Source organism: Scyliorhinus canicula, chromosome 16 (assembly GCF_902713615.1).
Source record: "Scyliorhinus canicula chromosome 16, sScyCan1.1, whole genome shotgun sequence".
In the NCBI taxonomy this organism is placed as follows: domain Eukaryota; kingdom Metazoa; phylum Chordata; class Chondrichthyes; order Carcharhiniformes; family Scyliorhinidae; genus Scyliorhinus; species Scyliorhinus canicula.
Window position 1 is genome coordinate 106,591,131 of NC_052161.1, and position 20,864 is coordinate 106,611,994.

Below are 20,864 nucleotides of genomic sequence, written 5' to 3' on the forward strand. Positions count from 1 at the left end.
AAAGCTCCCATGGGCTTTCCCCACATTCCTTAACCTGGCCTGAAGCCCCTTTTCCCAATATCACTGGCAACAAAGAAATGGTCTTAGTGGCTGCCCGTCCCCCTCTTCCTGCCTTAAATCCCAGTTGATGTTTAAACGTCCACTAACCTAACTCCTTATTCTACCGCAGTAAAATTTTACTCCCAACTTGGCCTAACTACCCATTATGCCTTTCTGTTCATTTCCTCACATGCACAGAAATCTAATGATGTTATTTCGCTGCACCCAGCCTACCAAAATGCTGCAGGCATAAAAAAAAAGGGGATCAATCAAAGGCCAAATCCAATGTGAAAGTAGAAAAGGCGAAGAAAGTTCTCTTCTCAGAGCCACCCACGTCTTTCAGGAAAGAGGTGATCCCCTGATCAATTGATCCCTGTCTCAGTACTGGCATCAGATTTCAGATAAGAATTTTGTTTTTGTAAATCCAGAATTCCCCGTTACTCTTTACCTGGACTGCACACAGCCCCCTCCTCCACTCTGTGCAATAAAACAAAAGATGTCCGTGTCTCGTAGGAACCCCGGGATGTGTCTGGGCACAGTGAAAATGCGTTGGTTCCCTTTTTCACAGATTCAGGGTAACATATTATATACTGCTTAAATCAGCTGGAAGAGATGTTATTGTGTGGGAATGGAATAGAAGAAGCTGGGATTCAAATGGGAGCAGACGGTTTGACCAGTTGGAGAAACAAAGCTTTTTAAAACAGCAATATGACATTTTCTACTGCCCATTTACTATTGTTGAGTGAATGGCCTTTTCAGCCTGCTGCCATGGGGAGTAAGATCATGGCTGATCTACCCATATACACGTTCCCACATTGTGCTCTTATCTCACAATTTCGTTAGTATCCAAAAATTTATTGTTTTACACATGCGCAATGACTGAGTATCCACAGCTCTCTAGAACAGAAAATTCCATTCAACTTCTTCAGAAAAATCACAAATCTCCTCATGGTTTTTTGGATTGTAACTAGGAAGGTTGACAAGGGAAAAACAGTGAATGTAGTCTAAGTTTTCAAAACGCATTTCATAGAATAAATCATAGAATTCCTACGCTGCAAAAGGAGGCCATTCAGCCCATCAAGTCTGCACCTATCCTTCGAACGAGCACTCTACCCATATCCATTCAGCAAACCAACCCTCCCTACCTCTGTAACCCGCTAACCTAACATACACATCCCTGGACACTAAGGGGATAATTTTATTAGGGTCAATCCACCTAACCCATACATCTTTGAACTGTGGAAGGAAACTGGAGCACCTGGGGGAAATCCAAACAGACACGGGGAGAAAGTACAAACTCCACACATACAGTGACCCAAGCCGGAATTGAACCCAGGTCCCTGGTGCTGTGAGGCAGCAGTGCTAACCACTGTGCCATCGATGATATGGTTCCACACAGAGATTACATAAAATGAAAGTTAACAGAATTAAGGATGATACATTAGCTTGGATTGAAGATTGGTTAGTGGACAGAAAACAAAAATAAAGTAGGAATAATTGGATCTGTTTGCGTTGGCAGGAACCCTGCTAGGCAAACTGGTGGAAAGGGAAAGCTTCGCCAAGCCGCCAGAAGTAGGCAGAGTCCACAGGTCACTCCAGCCAAAGCCCAAGGCCAGGGAACAGCCACCAGTGCGAAGCTGCATCGGTACCAAGACCGGAAAGGATCTTAAACTGGGTTAGACATACAAGGTCCTGCAATTGAAAGGGTCACTCGATCCTGGTGTATCAGGACATTGGGGCAGACCTGCCAAAGTACCAGGCAAATTTAGCAAAGACAAGGCGGCCTTTATAAAGACAAGGTGTGGTTCAGAATGCTGTACCCTGCCAAGCTCTGTGTGACTTTGCCGGGCAGGGTATACTGTTTCACCACACCAGCGAATGCTTGGAATTTGTCCACAAGCATGGGCTGGGAAGCCAACGTAACCAGCAACGAACCAGGCACCATAACGTATCGAACTACAAAGCATGGAGAAGCTATCTGCACAGGACAAATCATCTCACTTTAAATTCCAAAGTGGAGTCTCAGAAAGGAGGAGGCGAGAACAGCAAGTCGCAAGAGAGGCAAGGAGGAAGAGGAAATAGACACGCATCGGTATATAGATATAGATTGACCCCAGGGGGAGGGCCACCACACTAGCGGGTGAGCTCCACCACACTAGCGGGTGAGCTCCCAGTTTGCTTGGCGACAGGAGGAGAACACGCCACAGATTGGGGGGTTGGGGGGGGGGGGGGGGGGGGGGGGGTCGCTAGGCTGGCTGCGACAGATCGCACATGGCCGCAAGGCAAACTTTGGAGGCCCCTCAAAGGGAAACCCCAGAGTGCAGGGGCACACCCACATGGCATACACATAGATGGTGGCCACCTTGGCTGGCCCATGGACAAAGGGAAACCCCGGAATGCAGGGGCCCGGCTTCATGGCGAGTACAATGACCACAACCATTTTGCATGGTCGCCTAACAAAGGAAAACCCGGAGTGCAGGGGTGCATAAGTATAGTTGGTCCCACAGAAGGGAAGCGGGAGGGGGAACAGAAACCACACCCCTCCCCCCCCCCTCAGAATAGTCTCCTGGAACATCAGGGGACTTAACTGCCCATTGAAAAGATCCAGAGTTTTCGCCTACCTGAAAAGTATGAAAGCCGACATAGTCTTCCTCATGCACCCACCTGAGGGAGAAGGACTGACTGCGGGTTAAGAAAGAGCTGGGTGAGGCAGACGTACCAGTCGAGCTACGGGACAAGCACTCGGGGGGCAGTGGCCACAATGCTCAATAAGAGGACAGCATTTACAGCGACAAGGATGGTTACGATCCAAGGGGGTTATTATGGTTAGTGGTGTCCTGAACACCAGTGGTCCTCGTAAAAGTGTACACTCCCAACTGGTACGACGTGGAATTCGTGAAAAAGACCACTGCAGAAAGTCCTGACATTGACACACACCAACGTACCTGGTGATGTGTACGGGGCAAGAGACTTTAACTGCTTAAAGGACTCACGGACAGACAGATCGAATCCCTAATCAGGGGGGAAAAAAATCAAACACGGGAAAGAAACCGGGCATGTTCAAGGAACAGATGGCCCTGCGGACGCATGGAGTTTCACGCACCCATGAGAGAAGGAGTTCTCCTCTTCTCTCAGGTACACAGGGTCTACACCGGGATTAATCTCTTTGTAGTGGGCAAAACAGTGCTTCCAGTGGTAGTAGGAGCAGAATACTCCTCAATTGTAATCTCCGATCATGCTCCACACCACATGGATGTGAGGCTGGAGACAGGCCGGGCTCCCACCATTGGAGGCTGAACACGGCCCTCCTTGCCAACGGGGCATTTTGCAAACGGAATTCACAGGCCATAGATGGATATGTTACCAACAATCAGAATGGGCAGTGGCAAGAGGGGGAAATTATCGCTTACAAAGCGCACAAAGGGCAGCTCCGGACTCCTTACCGACCCAGCAGGCCGTAAAAAGCTTAAAGTTTGCAAGGCCGAAGTTGTAAGAGTTTGCAAATAAACCAAGCAAATACTAGGCCTACTTGACAAAGAAAAAACTGACTCTAGGGCTATTCCCTCCATGTAGCTTGTGGGAGGGGAAAGGACTATGAGGCCAGAGGAAATAAATGGAGCTTTTAGGGATATTGCATGCAGGATTATACAAGTCTGAGCAATCTGGTAATGTATTGACAGGGAGGAAGCATTTATTTTCTTCCTTGAAGCTCCTGGAGAACTCAAAAAGCCAATGTGAGGCTCTTAACACTCCTCTTTCTAACAAGGAAGCATCAAAGGAGTCCCAGTAAGGAGGTTCAGCCAGGTAAAATGCCAGGACTGGATAGCTTTGGGCGCAAATTTTGTAAGGAGTTTAAGGATTTGCTGCTCGGCCCATTAAGAGATACTATTCTTATTAAGCACTTTAAAAAAAAGAGTTTGAGTTCTTCATTACAGTCACCTCGATCCTAGGTATTTCCTCTTTCATTTTGTGGGAGACGTTGATGGGACTTGTATTTTTCTCCTCTAATAAGAAGCGGTAGTCCGGTTGGTGAAGCTCAAAAATATGACTTTGTCAGGCACTTCACTGGTATACACTTGAATTAAAACTGCAGAACTAAATAAAACTTGGCCCGTCAGCAAGTACAAACTGAAAAAAACTTAGAAAGAAACATAAAACAATACATTAAAAGATCAAGCACGTGGCACAAGCCCAAGCACAAAAGAAATCACTAAACACAAACAAATAGATGAATGATTCAAGAATTCTGGGACAAAAACCTGAACCACGAGGTCCGATTTTTAAGGAAATACTTATCTCTGGTTTAACAACCCCCCCCCCGCCCCCCGTTTATTAGCCTCTATTTTTCAGCTGGGACCTCTCGGTTTGTTCAAATGAATGTCTGTTACTTAGAGAATAACTTGTTAATCAAACATTGGACATTACTTGATATTGATTGGTGCCTATCAAAGTGCACAGTCTTAGGAAAAATAGTGACTTACTATTAATGTATTTCTCACGCTTTGCCATATTTCATAGCTTGGTAGAGATCTAACTAAAAATTGATAGTTGAATACACAGGGAACACTCTGTTTCCAGTATTGAATACAAAGGAATACAATGGTTAATTCATTATTTGAAAAATGACTGAGTTCCCACATTCAGGACTATTTCTCAATATTTTGCTTATTGGTTATATGCATTCAACTAGCCCCTATATGAATAAAACTGGACTCTATTAGACATCATTCTTTTGAGTCGGGGATGTTGCCTCCAACTCAGTGCGTGGTTAATATTTCTTTGTTTCTGAAGATAGGCAAAGCAAAACCCAGAGGAGTGTGCCTCCGAAAGGCCAATATCTCTTCGGAATGCTGACTTGAAATTGTTATCCAAGGTTCTGGCCAGAAGGTCGGAGGGTAGCCTTCTGACAAGTGTGCAGGAGGACCAGACTGGGCTTATAGAAGGGCAGATTTTCAAGTAACAATATTAAAAGGCTGTTGAATTTGAGGGGCAAACCACCACCCTTTGCTCCCCTGCTAACTTTCCGTTTAGGTTCACCCCGCCAGATTTAAATATCTTGGGGTTTCAATCACCCCCTCCTTTAGACAATTATATGGGCCCCAACTTCCCACAGTAGATTGTGGCTATTAAATGGGTTCTTGCTCAGTGATCAGCGTTCCCGATTTCATGGTTTGGAAGAATTACCCTAATTAAAATTAATGTGTTGCCTCGATTGCTGTATCGCCTGCAAATGCTGCCCATATTGTTATTGGCTAGAGTTGTTAAGCTAATTAATGAAATGATTGGTACATTTATTTGGAACAAAAAGAAACCTTATCTCAAACTAAATCTACATCTACCAAGAGCTGTAGAAGGGGGTTGGGTCTTCTGAACATTAGGCTATATCAGCTGGCTTCTCATTGAACATTCATCAGGGACTGGGGTTAGGATGGGCCTGGCATCCATATGGCTCAGTATTGAAGCAGAGCAGTCAGTTTTCCCTCTACAGGTCGTGTTGTTTTGGGGTGACATTAAGGCAGATTCTCCCAAGTGTGCTAATCCTATTATTATTAATACTCTTAGACCATGAAGGTCGGTCCACCACTAGAAGAGAGATCTAAATTGACTTCCGCTCTCTCTCTTATCTAGGGCAGTCCAGACTTTGCACCCGGTCTAATCAACATGGATTCAATATCTGGAGAAATAAAGGCTTTTGTAGGCTGGGAGACATGTTCAGATATGCTTTCCTATCACCCTTTGAGCAGCTATGTCAGCAATGTGGCACCCCAAAACAATCCTTTTTTTAAGTACTTACCGCTTAGACATTTTATCCTTAACAAGACTTCCCTGTGCTGTTTCCTCTATTTCCCTGCTGGAAAGAATCCGGAATGCTGTGGAGCCTAAACAATTGATTATCAAGTTCTATGATGTTTTCAACTCCAGAGCATGGAAAAAATACTTAGCTATCAAGATGGATGAGGAGAAATGGGTAGCATTTAGGACTATGCCGGTAAAATTTCAGTTTGCAATATGTTCAAGATACTGCACCAGATTCATATTGCATCTAGTCTTAGGCACAGGTTTGTTCCTGCTTTCTCCCCAATGTGCCTAAAGTGCGAGGTAGTTGAGGGCAACTATATACATTGTCTGTGGGTCTGTGTCAAGATTCAATCCTATTGGTCAGGTGTGGTCAGCGAACTAGAGAGGATTTTTGATAGAGCCTTAGGGTCTAATCCTGAATTTCTGATTCTGGATTCCCTAGATGGGAGAATCACAGATTCTAATGAAAAGAGGCTTTATAATATTCTGACCGTTGCTCCTTGCAAAAAATATTCTGTGCTTCTGGATTAGTGACAAATATCTTTCTATCCTAAACTGACATAGGTGGATTATGAACGATTGAATTGTTGACATCTGTTCTCCGCTCTAAGTCCAATGCATTTCGTAAAGTATGGGGCCCCTATCTTAAATTCATAGGCTCCACTTTGGCTGTCTTGCTCCTGTTGGGCTTTCCATGAGCAAATTCATTTAATTTCAATTCAATTTAATTCATCTCAAGTTGATTGTCGGAATCATAATACTTTGGGATATGTGAATAAAACTAGACTCTATTAGACGTCACTCTTTTGAATTGGGGATGTTGCCTCCAAGTCAATGCGTGGTTAATATTTCTTTGTTTCTGAAGATAGGCAAAGCAAGACCCAGAGGAGTGTGCCTCCGAAAGGCCAATATCTCTTCTGTATTGTTAACCTTCTGGTCTGTATTAATATGATCTTGCCCTCTACCCCCCACTCACCATGTTAACTTGTCATTGGATTGATCCAGCATTTAAGATAGAGGCTCTGGGCCCTCAAATGTCCTGTTCCAAATCTATTCTACACTGTTTTGCTTGTATTTAGGCTGGTAATAACTCTTGTTCTGTCTCTACCTATTTTGCACCATTTTTTCTGTTATTGTTGCATTTATTGAGGGCAATACAATGGCTCAGTGGTTAGCACTGCTGCCTCACAGCACCGACGACCAGGGTTCAATCCTAGCCCCAGATCACTGTCCGTATGGAGTTTGCACATTATCTCCGTGTCTGCGTGGATCTCACTGCCACAACCTAGTAAGATGTGCAGGGTTGGTGGATTGGCCACACTAAATTGGGACTTAATTGAAAAAATTAATTGGGTACTTTAAATTTATTTAAATTTTTTTTAAATGTTACATTTATTGTTTAAAAATTGGGGAAAACCTCATTAAAAATATATTTTTAAAAATTGTATTCGTAAAAGTGTTTTGCATCTCGCAAATATTTCAACATGTTTGCTTGTTTCTTTAATTCATTTAGGGCACAATGATTTCATTAATCCTTTCCAGTCTCTAGTGTTGCTGTTCCATGATGCACTTCAAATCAGAATGACTCCACAACTCCAATCTGCTTTTAATTTACGTTTCATACTTGGTTTCAATAACTGTTCAGTTACAATTTACCCTTTAAGAGAATAGTATGGCAGTGCTCACAATCTAAGCTTACACACAAGAGAAATGATATTTAACAGCCTTCCAGATTCAACATTATGTTCAACAATTTTAGATCATGACCACTGCCCCAATTTGTTCAGATGTCAGCTGCTGGTAATAACTCTGCTGTTGTCATTCTATGACTTCTCTGGACAATTTTGTTTTCTTTTCTCATTATCACAACCATTTTAAATCACTCCGGCCTTGCAGATTATCCTCACTCCCTTTCCATTCCTCTGCTCTTAATGAAATCCTGTCCCATCGCTTTCCGTTCCAATTCTGACAAACGGTCATAACCTGAAACTAAATTCTATATCTTTCTCCACTGATACTGCCTGACCTGCTGAATATTTCCAGCATTTTCTGTTTTTATACTATATTAGGTGGTGTGATACAGGAGAGTTCATGCACCAGTTTAAAACTGACTGATCTACCTGCACAAAAATAAACAAGATTGCACACGTGTTCTTACCCAAAATGTAAATGCAAGTTACCCATCCTGCCAGCTGTCATCTTCCAATTTCTTATTGAGTTAGGAGCCGGCAAGGGAACAAATTTAGGAAGTTCTTTGTATTCTCCAATGCCTCATGTCCAGCTGTTTATGTTGAGAAAGATAGGTGCCCACCTAACCCTGCTGACATTCTGTCTGTTAAAATAAAAGCCTTTCTTTGCAACTCCTCCCCTATTAAAGATTATGCTATCAAGTCAAAAGAAGTCTGGGCAAACTACATATCCTGGACAAACGTAGTTATTGATACAAAGCTTATGTTGTTAAAGTTTTATTCTGAAGCAGGCTACTGAGACAATGAATAAAGAGATGTATTTTTGGAAAAAAAGCCATGAGATATGGTCATATCATATGACATGTAATCATAGAATGGAATAACTACAGCGTAGGAAGGCATTCAGCCCATCGAGTCTACACCGACCCTCTGAAAGAGAACCCTAACTAGGCCCATTCTCCATCTAATCTTTGGACACTACGGGCAATTTAGCATAACTAATCCACCTAACCCACACATCTTTGAACTGTGGGAGGAAATCGGAGCACCTGGAGGAAATCCACGCAGACGCAGGGAGAACATGCAAAGCCCTGATAGACAGTCAGCCGAGGCCGGAATTGAACCCGGATCCCTGACGCTGTGAGGCAGCAGTGTTAACCACGGTGCCACCATTCCGCCCCATATGTCATACTTGACAAACCACATGGATCCATAAGACATGCAGTCTAATACCGATTTGATGCCATGTTAAGTACATTGCCACCAAAGGGCAGTCGACAAATTATATTTTAAGTGGATATTTGGAATCATGGGAACTTAACAGAATAGGAGGCGACCGTTCAGAACATCATGCCTGCATTGGCTCTTAATAGAGCAGTCCAGTTTAGTCCCACAGCTATTTAGAATTGTGCAAATTCCTCAAGCAACTGTTCAACACTTATTATTTCTGAAATCAACTTCCATCATCATTTCAGCTACAACTTCCCACAACTCAGTGTAAAGTTTCTCCACCTCCCCTCAGGTCTGCTTCCAATGACTTTGAATCCACGACCTTGAGTTACAGGGCCATTCACCAAATATTCCGAAATTTCCTAGCATCTTGAAAACCTCTATTAGGCCACTTTCGTTTCAAAGCCCAACTTTTCCATCCTCTCCTTAGAACTCAATTCCCTCATGCCTCATAACATTCTGTTAAACCTCCTCTGTATCCTTTCGAAGTCTTTTTCATCTTTCCTGAGCTCTGCTGCCCAGAATTGTCCACAATACTTCTACAGAGGCCAAACCAATGATTTATAAAAAGGGAACATGCTCTCTTTGCTTTTACATTCTATTCCTCTATTCTAAGCCCTTATCAACTTGCTCTACTGCCTTTGAGAATGTGTGTATATATACACACATCAGCTTATATAGACAAGTAGGAAGAGAAATTAAGAAAACATACATTATCATTTATTAATAAAGTACAAGAGCAAGAAGGTTATGTTAGACATGAATGAAACACTGGTTCAGCCTCAACTGGAGAGTAATGAATCCAGTTCTGGGTACCACAGCTTTAAAAACATGCAAAGACATTAGAAATGACAATAGTTCCAAATCAGGATAATGTGAGGCTTGGAGGGAAACTAACAAATTGCCTCTTATGCCCTTGTCCTTCAAGACAGTAGAGGCCGTGGGTTTGGAAGATGCTGTCAAAAGATCCTTGGGTGAGTTGCTGCAGTGCATCTTGTAGATGGTACACACTGCTGCCAATGGTGGAGGGAGTCAATGTTTAAGATGATGAATGGGGTGCTAATCAAGTGGGTTGCTGGATGGTATCAAGCGTCACAAGTAGGCTTACATTAACACTGCAATGAAGTTACTGTGAAAATCCCCTAGCTGCCACATTCTGGTGCCTGTTTGGGTACACAGAGGGAGACGTCCAATTCATCTAACAATGACATCTTTCAGACTAGTGGGAGGAAACCGGAGCACCCGGAGGAAACACATGCAGACACGGGGAGAACGTGCAGACTCCGCACAGACAGTAACCCAAACTGGGAATCGAACCCGGTTCCCTGGCTCTTACACACCCCCATTATTTCTGATTATGCTCTAACCTATAATTGGGGGCCTATAAACTTCTCCCACCAATTACTTATTTCTCTTACCATATCTTATTTCCACCGAAACTAGTTCCAAATTTTGACCTTCCAAACGAAGAAAATTTCCCATTACTGTATTGATCTCATCCTTTATTAACCTCGCCTCATTTTCATTTTTGCCTGTTCCTTCAACATGTCAAGTATCCCCGAATATTCATATCCCAGCCCTGGTCACCTTAGAACCATATCACAGCATACCTATTTATTTCTATTTACACATCAATGTATGCATTCAGATAAACAACCTTTTTTACAACTATTTTTCCCTACTTTGACCATATTTGCTGGTGCATTCTGTTGTCTGTACACTCTATCCCTTTCTGTCACACCCTGGTTTCCGTTACCCATATCACCACCCTACACTATTACCTTGTTCTTTCTCTTAAACTTTCTAAATTTCCCCTCACCTGAACTTCACACCCTCCCCCACTATTTTTTCTTAATATTTCATAATTTTTTATATATTTGTGTTATTTTGAAATTTACTGACAGACTTGCTCACCTATCTCCTCCTCATTGTTTATAGTTCTATAAAAAATCTCTCTGCATATAATACTTACAGCTTTGTTTCTCAGATCAAGTCAAATAGATTCACTTCTAGAACCATGTAGTAAATATTTTCTATTTAGAACAGCAACTGTCACCACAGTCCCAGAGGACTATAGGCTGCTCTCCCCTTTGAGAGCTGACTGATGGTGATTTAACCTGGGAGTCATCACACCTCAAGTGATGGGCAAGGTTCAGAAGGCGGATCTTCATGAATAATCTCAGCCCATGCGGGAATTGAACCCATTTCAAGCGGTTATTGGATAGGCACATGGAGCACATCAGAATGACAGGGAGTGGGATAGCTTGATCTTGGTTTCGGACAATGCTAGACACAACATCGAGGGCCGAAGGGCCTGTTCTGTGCTGTTCTATGTTCTATGCTGTTGGCGTCGCTCCGCATCACAAACCAACCAACTGAGCTGACCATCCCATACCTGATGAGGCTATTCATGAAGGTCCCGCCTTCTCAACCTTGCCCCTCGCCTGAAGGGTGGTGACCCTCAGGTTAAATCATGATCAGTCAGCTCTCTCTCAAAAGGGGAGAGCAGCATATGGTCCTCTGGGACTGTGGCAACATTTAGAACAGTAACATCAACCTTAATCAATACAGTACTGGTATGCCGCCTCCTCTTTTCCTTCTCGATCATTCCTGAATACTTGGAAAGTAGGAATATTAAGAACCCATTCCCAACCTTGTTTGCACCATGTCTCTGTTAATGCAACAATGTCATAACCCCATGCAGTAATTTGTGCCTGCAGTTCACCAGCCTTGTTAGTTACACTAAGGACATTGACGTACATACAACTAAATGCCTCCTTTGTCATTTTTGTTATTTTCTTTAATGTGGTTTCTGTAATTTTTAAATATTTTTAATTTTACAGTTGTTTACAGTCCTTTGCCTGATGATCTTATTTCTTCCCTATCTGCTATTTTCTGGTCTTCCTCCCATCAATAAGTTTTAAATCCCCTCCAACAGTACTCAATCAACATTTTAATATTGTTTTGAACTCATTTTACTACTAAAATTCTAAAGATATAAAGACCAACAACAGAAAAGTTCCCAAACATTTCATTTAATTACACTTGATTGAAATCCAAGTGACAGCTTCTTATTTTACCATTAGCCACTTCTGCAGGAGTGATATACATATTTAGGTACAAACAACTACTTTCATTCATACATAAAACTTATGTATGCCATAGAAATGCATTGCATGATAATTCACAGCTTAATAAATAGATTAAAATCATTGTGCTGTAAAGGAAGACATTGGGCCAATGAGCTCGAACTTAAAGGAAGAGAGAAAAGAGGGGAGAGAGTAGTGGGATGGGAATCCCAGAGCTTAGAGCCCAGGATGTTGAAGATATGGCCAACAATACTGGGGGAAGGGATTCTGAAATACACAACATACTCGAGTTGGAGGAATGCAGATATTTTTTGAGAGTTGTCAGGCTAATGAATGTTACAGAGTTAGGGAAGGACGAGAACATGAAACAAGAATATGATGAGGCCCTGTATAACTCTCTGCACCATCTAGTTAGCAAGGAAGCCAACGGATATTCTGTCTCAAGTTAGTGGCAAGTCACAATTTTAAGAAATTATTAAATCTAAACTTGCTGAATCATTAAAATGTATATATCATGGTAATAGTTGTCCCATTTTCACTCCTTGTATTGTTTTCCAGTCTATTGTTCTCTATTTCTTATTGAATCAGGAATCTGTTGGTTTATCTTATGGATGCAGTCACAAAGTCTATGTTGACAGTACTAGATTCCTAACCATTCCATAGAACCAGTTATTTCTTAAATAACATGTAGTTGCTGATTTTCTTTATTTGAATCATTTGCCTCACCACAATAAGTATGAACAGATATAAATTATATATAAAAGAATAAAAGCCTATTCAGCCAAACAGTCTTATTATGGGTCATGTGTGATTTCCAAAACAGAAAGATGCACAGACACAAAACAGGGGGTAGATAAGACAGATGGACAAATACTAAGAGGGCAATAGGGAGATGGAAGGGAAAACAAAGACAAAGAAAAAGAGGGAGAGAAAGAGTAAGCGTAAAGATGATAGAAAAAAACAGCAAGGGGAAAAAGTGAGAGGCAGGCAGAAAGAAAACTGCAAGTCTCTTAAGGACTTCCCAAGATGCTTCTAAATTAATATGGAACAGTCAATTGCATAAAGATAAATTGCTAATTTGCGTTGTTGTTAAAATGCTGGGTTGTTCATGGGGATGGGGCGAATGTATATGACTGTTAATATTATTGTTATTTTCGGTATTTTACTAAGGTGCGTCAATGTTGTATAAAATCAAAATTTCTCAATAAAAAATTATTTAAAAAAAAAAGATAAATTGCAATTAGAATAATAATTAGTTCACAGCTTTCTGGAGGTGTTCCTCCTTTACGTGCAGATAAGGCCTTGCTCCAACAACTCATCAGAAGGAAAGCACCTCCAACAATGCAGTAGCCTCTCAGTACTACACTACATGTTAGCCTAGTTTCAGCAATTTGAACCTACAACATTCTAATTTAACAGTGCTATTAATTTAGCCACTCTAAAGGTTTAAAAAGGAATTTCTGATAATATGGGTAAACTAAGAAAGTTTCCATTAATTTGGAATAATTATTTTATACTTCATTTCACCAAAACAAGTTTTCGTAAGTTGTTTTTGAGTTCTAACTGAAAACATTTGTTGTTTTTTTATAAGCGAGTTTGAGATGTAAAAATACATAAAACGTTGCTGAAAATCTTCTTCCAATAGCACTTCCATTGCCTCAATCTTGGTACAATCAAGGGAACAGTTAACCATCAACAATTATGGTGGGTTTGCCTTATTAAAATCCAGATATATACTATATTTATTCAGTAAGTTGGCTCTCCAATAAGTTAGGGGCTGGTTTAGCACAGCTGGCTAAATAGCTGGCTTGTGATGCTGAACAAGGATAACCGCGAGGGTTCCTCCCAGACCGGCCTCTCTGAACAGGCGACTAGGGGCTTTTCACAGTAACTTCATTGACGCCTACTTGTGACAATAAGCGATTATTATTTTTATCTACTCAGTTTTTCTCAACCAAACAAATAGTTTCCAAAAGTCAAGGCATTTACATCACATTAGTCAGCTTTTTAGCTAAACATATTGCAACAGTGGCTCCACTTTAATAATACATCGTTATCTGTCAAGGACGTTTTTATATCCTTTGGTTGTGAAAGGTGCTATATAAATCAATGTCTTTCTTTACGGATGTGAAGTATGTTATGAAAGAGCAAGTTTTCAAAAACATACATTGTCTTAAAACTAGTAACAGCCCTTTGATCAACACTATGAATAAACATGCCAGTCCACCTCTCAGTATCATGGTGTGCGTGAAGGTTAATTTACTCGTTCATTTAAAGTAGTAAAAGAAAAAATGTAATATAAGCTTGCCAGAAATTGATAACTTTAGAAAAATATTTAAAGAAATATGATTGCATTGATATGAATGGATATCAAGCAATAACTAAACCTATTAACATTTTGAAGATGCTTATGAAACACTCTAGAGTTGATTTATAATACCGCAGGTAAAATACTTGAGAGAATGGATATCTGGCAATGATTACATAGTCAAAGATGATATCCCTCCCCAGGGTTTAACAATTCTCAGTTTTCTCATAGCTACATGGAAATCTTTCTGGTTTATAAGAGTTGAGCGATTTTCATTTCATTTCATTTCATGTAGAAGATATGCTTTCCTTGTTGCATTGCATGCATCCCCCTCCGTATGACACAGCATCAGAACAAATCGGAGTCTGAGCAATACCTGCATTACTCTAGCATCTCTAATTAGGATAGCTTACTCGATTCATTTAAAGATAGACTTGATTGAATTTACAAAGTAAAAATATGACTTTAACCTAAACTGGTTTATTCAATACACTCACAGCCAGACAGAAAAGAGAAATCTGAAGGCAAGAAAGTGTGTAGTTACCTAAAGAAATGCCAGGACCAGTTAAGGCAAAGAGAGTCACCATCGCTAGAAATGTAAAGCAATCTGGTAACAGAATCACCTGGTTCCACAGACCAATCAATTTGGTGGAAAATCATTGGTATACAAATCACACAACTCCAACAGACCCAAGAAGCTGCTAAAACAAGCAATAACATCTGCAGACCGATCAGACACTCATGAGACCCACTGACCAAGTGCACCAATCAAAATGACCAGAAAAAGAAACAATATGCATTTATACAATGTTTATAATACAGTAAAATGCCTCAAAAGCACTTCACAGTAACATTATCAAATAACATTTTACATTAATATACGGAGATATTAGGAAAGTGAAGGCAGAACATTTTAAGGAGTATCTTAAAGCAATGCTTTAATACAGATAATTTTTCCAAATATTCATGTCGCCAGTATGCCTGCAATTTAATTCTGTTTTCCATATTGTCCACAGTGTGAATTTGTGAGGTTAACAAAGAGAAGAGAGCTCTTCTTGCAAGGGGTATACTTATTTGCATGAGTGTAGATTTAATGGATGCTGTCTTTATTTAAAGATCACCACAGGGCAGAGACTTGGAACATAGTTCAAGATTCTTTTAAGGTTAACATGCAGGTTATATTGGCAGTTAGGAAGGCAAATGCAATGTTAGCATTCATGCTGAGAGGGCTAGAATACAAGAGCTGGGATGTACTTCTGCGGCTGTATAAAGGCTTTGGTCAGACCCCATTTGGAGTATTGTGAGCAGTGTTGGGCCCCATATCTAAGGAATGACATTCTGACCTTGGAAAGGGTCCAGAGGAGGTTCACAAGAATGATCCCTGGAATGAACAGCTTGTCATATGAGGAGCTCTTGAGGACTCTGGGTCTGTACTCGTTGGGAGTTTAGAAGGAAGGGGGGGGGGGGAGGGAGAGAGGAAAGAATCTTACTGAAACTTACAGGATACTGATGCCTAGAGTGGACGTGGAGAGGATGTTTCCACGAGTAGGAAAAACTAGAACCCGAAGCCACAACCTCAGACTGAAGGGACAATCCTTTAAAACTGAGATGAGGAGCAATTTCTTCAGGCAGAGGGTTGTAAATCTGTGGAACTCACTGCCTCCAATGACTGTGGGGGCCAAATCACTGAGTGTCATTGAGACAGAAATAGGTAGGTTCTTGATTAATAATGGGATTGGCGGTTATGGGAGAAGGCAGGAGAATGGGGATGAAAAAGATTGAATGGCGGAGCAGACTTGATCGGCCTAATTCTGCTCCTATGTCATATGGTTATGTTCTTAATATAAAAGTTTAAAATCATCTTGAATATACATGTTGGAAAAATATAAAAGATTTAGAATAGCAAACTTGATGAGGTGAATTGGTATAAAAAGCATTCTGGGCTTCTGGTGTGTAAATTGAATACTCAAGGTCTTTAGTGATTTGCAGCATATTTTCTCCACTGCTGTGAAACACATGATCTACTATGAGAACACCGGGGAACTACTCTTAATATCAGACTTTTTGTTATGCTTCCATGCTCTCTCTATGCTGGGATTATCCTAGAATGTTTCCTTAGCTAATAATGAGGTAGAGATTCTGCCTCGCAGTGAATTTTACATAACAACAAATCCCAACTGTTATCAAACCTGGGAAATAACATACACCACACAGCTAATAATTAGGATTCAAAGATTGCTTTATGACCTGTGTCGGCATGAATTTTTCACTTAAATAATCACAATCCATTACCATCCGTGGATACTTACGGTCTTGCCGTTTCGCTGTAAATAAATCATAAATTCGTCACTTCAAAGCAAATTGACTATTCTACTACATATAAGCTGCCATATTGAAAAGGAAGCAAAATGACCTACATGCGCTGCGGCAGGTGATTGACAGCGGCAGGAGCCAATCGAGGGGCGCATCGATATCCAGGGGGCGGGCCAATGCAACACCGAGAAGAGAGAATCACTCCGTGAAGGTGGGTCTCAGTGAGGACTGCGCATGCGGCTCGGTGGCGCGAATGAAATCCGTTACGGTCGCGCGGGCACTGAGGTGACCTCCCGACCGGTCCCTGCGGGGGCGTTATTTGTGCGCATGCGTACGGCGGCGCCCCGTTTGTTTTCGAAAGACTGTCAAGTTAGTGCGCGTGCGCGACGCTGGATTTGAGGTTGTGACCTTCGGGCGATGGTGGCACGCTGGCTGGTGGAAGCTTCGGCTGCTGTGTCACCCCCCCCCCCCCCCGGGTTGTTATTGAATGGTTGGCGAGGCGGTGTAGAGGATGAGTCAGAATGGGGGAGCTAAGCAGATGGACGTGGACGCCGAGTCGAGGGTGCACGGCCCTGTTGTTGACAGGGAGGCAGCGCTGGGTCTCGGCAGGAGTCTGAAGCACAAGTGCGCCGCTTATGTGCTGGCGCTGCGGCCCTGGAGCTTCAGCGCCTCGCTCACCCCCGTGGCCCTGGGCACGGCGCTGGCTTACAAGAACCTGGGCGAGCTGGACCTGGCCATATCGCTGCTGGCCGCCCTGGCCGTGCTAGCCGTGCACGCCGCTGGTAACCTGGTCAACACGTACTGCGACTTCAGCCGGGGCATCGATCACAAGAAGAGCGACGACCGGACCCTGGTGGACCGGATCCTGGAGCCACAGGACGTGGTGCGGTTCGGAGCCTGTCTCTACACCTTGGGCTGCCTCTGCGCCACTTCACTTTACTTCTTGTGCAAGCTCAAACTCGAACACCTAGCTCTCATCTTCTTCGGGGGCCTGTCCAGTTCCTTCCTGTACACTGGAGGTGAGTGAGAAGGGAACATGCAGGTTGTCTTTTATTTCAGTCTGAAGACTTATTTTTCAGATTCACTAGTTCGCATTTTTTAAAAATTACTCACTTCTACTGGGCAGCACGGTAGCATGGTGGTTAGCATAAATGCTTCACAGCTCCAGGGTCCCAGGTTCGATTCCCGGCTGGGTCACTGTCTGTGTGGAGTTTGCACGTCCTCCCCGTGTGTGCGTGGGTTTCCTCCGGGTGCTCCGGTTTCCTCCCACAGTCCAAAGATGTGCGGGTTAGGTGGATTGGCCATGCTAAATTGCCCGTAGTGTCCTAAAAAGTAAGGTTACGGTGGCGGGGGGGGGTTGGGTTATGGGTATAGGGTGGTTACATGGGTTTGAGTAGGGTGATCATTGCTCGGCACAACATTGAGGGCCGAAGGGCCTGTTCTGTGCTGTACTATGTTCTATGTACTGTTTTGCTGATGGCTCTTAAATAATATTTTTGAGAATGGGATGACTGACTTATTAATGATGTGGAGATGCCGGCGTTGGACTGGGGTGAGCACAGTAAGAAGTCTTACAACACCAGGTTAAAGTCCAACAGGTTTGTTTCAAACACGAGCTTTCGGAGCCGTGAAGAAGGAGCCGTGCTCCGAAAGCTCGTGTTTGAAAAAAACCTGTTGGACTTTAACCTGGTGTTGTAAGACTTCTTACTGACTTATTAATGGCAAGGGTTCTAAGAAAAAAAGCTAAAAGTTACATTTATTAACTCGAGATTTTAAGAAATTCGAATGCTGGAAATTGGAACGGCCCAGTCGGCAAGTCAGTATCATGAAGGGAAAAACAATTTTCATTAGCGTTGAATCCTCTATTTCAAAAGAGGATGTGTACACCTAACACTCAGTTACTTCCTCTACTTTGTTTTCACTTTAAACTTCCCTAATATCACTTCTTTTTTGTTACCTATGACCATGGATGAAAGTGAGTTTGTGGTTGAAATATTTTTACGGTTAGTAGATAGCAAATTCACATGTTCTTCAGTATTTGTGCTTATAACTAAAAGATAAATTCAAGGCCATGAAACAATTCATTAATCTTACTAAATTTCAAACAAGGAGTTACGTTATGTCCCAGCCTGCCAAATACTTCATTTGAATACAATTAGCACTTCCTCTCTTACAATATAAATTGTTGGTTTTTCCTTCTATCAGTATTCTTGCAAAGTGTCCTGATGAGTGTAAGATGGAAAGCTTTGACATCATTTCTTTCAGCAATATTCAAATTCTATACTACCTAATGATTATTTGCTCAAAATTGAATAATTTCTAAGTTTTTGCAATATTTAAGGATTTTTAAGGATAAATCATCTATGTGTCTTTATTTAGTGGAGATACTTGCTGGCTGTGTTAGTGTGCACTGATAACATTAAAACAAATTACTCACTCACATGACTGAATAACCATGGCGTTGGACTGGGGTGGGCACAGTAAGAAGTCTTAAAACACCAGGTTAAAGTCCAACAGGTTTCCTGTACACTGGAGCAGCGCTCCGAAAGCTAGTGATTCGAAACAAACCTATTGGACTTTAACCTGGTGTTGTAAGACTTCTTACTATGACTAAATAAGAGGTAGCAAAGTAGTTTGAGGCCAGTTTATTTTTGAATACTATCTGGTAATTATACCAGAGATTTTGATTCATGCATGTAAGTGAATGTAAATAAAATGTATTCTAAGCCTTCTTTCCTTTTGATCCCACAGGTATTGGATTTAAATACTTTGCTCTTGGTGATATCATCATTCTGATCACCTTTGGACCACTAGCTGTGATGTTTGCCTACTCTGTTCAAGTTGGTTACTTGGCTGTTTCACCACTACTTTATGCAATTCCTTTAGCACTCAATACAGAAGCCATCTTGCACAGTAACAATACCAGAGACATGGAATCTGATAAGCAGGCTGGGATAGTTACCTTTGCCATCATTATTGGGCCAACTTTATCTTATATAGTGTATAACATGTTAATATTCATACCCTACGTGATATTTTGTATATTAGCAACACGATATACAATCAGCCTCGGATTACCACTTTTGACTGTACCTTTGGCCTTTTCACTTGAGCGACAATTTCGAAGCCAGAATTATGCCAGAATTCCCCAGATGACTGCAAAGCTTAATCTTTTGCTGGGATTGTTCTATGTATTTGCTATTTTGTTAGCACCACCAGGAAGCTTGCCAAATTAAAACAGCACAGCACATACTGTTTTTCAAGTTGAAGTTGCTGAAACCACTTTTCCTGTCAAAGGTGGCAAACTTCTGTTTTGTTTTTTGTACTACTCCTCCTTCCATTGCTTAGCAAAGACACTCGTCAAAATTGGGTGGTGCACAGTGTGCTTTTTAAACAAGTGCATCTGACCTATAGCACCAGGAAATCAATCTGATATAACTTGCAAAATGAAGCAATAACCCATATTTTAAGTGTTGCCAGATGGTGGAAATATATGTTACAAGTGCATCGAGACTACACTGGAATTGTAGTCATTGTACCTCATCTTTTGTATTACTTTTTTAAAACTAGATTTAAAATATATATATACATATGTGTTTAATCATGAGCAATAGAAATTTGAATTGGACATGCAGTTTTTACATCTCGTAGCTTTCATTAAAAGGTTAGCAAAGAAGGACAGTCATAATTTGAAACATGTATTTGCGATGTAATTTCTCTTTACAGGCTACACTCATCATGAATAAATTAAATGGATTGCACAATTGGTGTCTGGCAGCACATAAATGTGGGTTTGTCGCACATTGAGTAATGTGCTCAAAAAATTGGTCCTAAGAAGTAATTTCACTCTGATTCGAGAGAACTTCAGTGTTGCTTTTTTTTTTTTGCTTTTTAGGTTGTTTGAACTTCTTAAATGTAATTGCATTTCAGTTCTGTTTTCTATTGTAAGTATTCACGAAGATGGATATTCATTTGGAAGTTGCATTTGAAATGTTTAATTTAATTTTAATGCTGTCGCTAAATTGGCGCTAAAGAGCAGATTGCAGAGCAGTTACTTTGCAATAGTTGGAAAGGAAAACTTGGAGGGATGGAGTATTTAGTATTGTAATTTTCCTTTTATAAAAGATTTCAAACAACTGCACTATTTTTTCTAAATGGATTCTTGTTTGTCTTTTATTCAATTAGCTGTTAATTTAAATAGTGACCTCTTTGACAGCAGTGCAATAGGCAAATGGGAAACCTTTGCAGTGCTGCACATGTTTTATGGTAGGGAGGGGTTCTATTTGTCAATGAAACATATTGGCTTTTACAATCAAAGTACTGAATTATGATGCTGGCTTAATATTAAATGTGGAGGAAAAAAGTAACAATAATGATGGTACTTTCTCCCCTCAGAAC

General features: G+C 41.4%; 2 protein-coding genes across 2 annotated transcripts in view; one reads left to right on the top strand and one right to left on the bottom strand.

Annotated features, from left to right (window-relative positions):
* The window catches only part of mtor (mechanistic target of rapamycin kinase), a 342,907-nt gene extending 326,329 nt beyond the window's left edge, over positions 1 to 16,578 (bottom strand). The window contains exon 1 of the mRNA XM_038821832.1: positions 16,463 to 16,578. The gene's annotated coding sequence lies outside the window, so the exon portion shown is untranslated. The remainder of the gene's footprint in view (positions 1 to 16,462) is intronic.
* A 126-nt stretch (positions 16,579 to 16,704) lies between these two features.
* Positions 16,705 to 20,621, top strand: ubiad1 (UbiA prenyltransferase domain containing 1). The gene is made up of 2 exons (XM_038821835.1): positions 16,705 to 17,485; positions 19,218 to 20,621. Exons 1-2 carry the CDS (start codon positions 16,978 to 16,980, stop codon positions 19,700 to 19,702), a joined length of 993 nt encoding a protein of 330 aa, XP_038677763.1. The 5' UTR covers positions 16,705 to 16,977; the 3' UTR covers positions 19,703 to 20,621.
* The last annotated feature ends 243 nt before the right edge of the window (positions 20,622 to 20,864 follow it).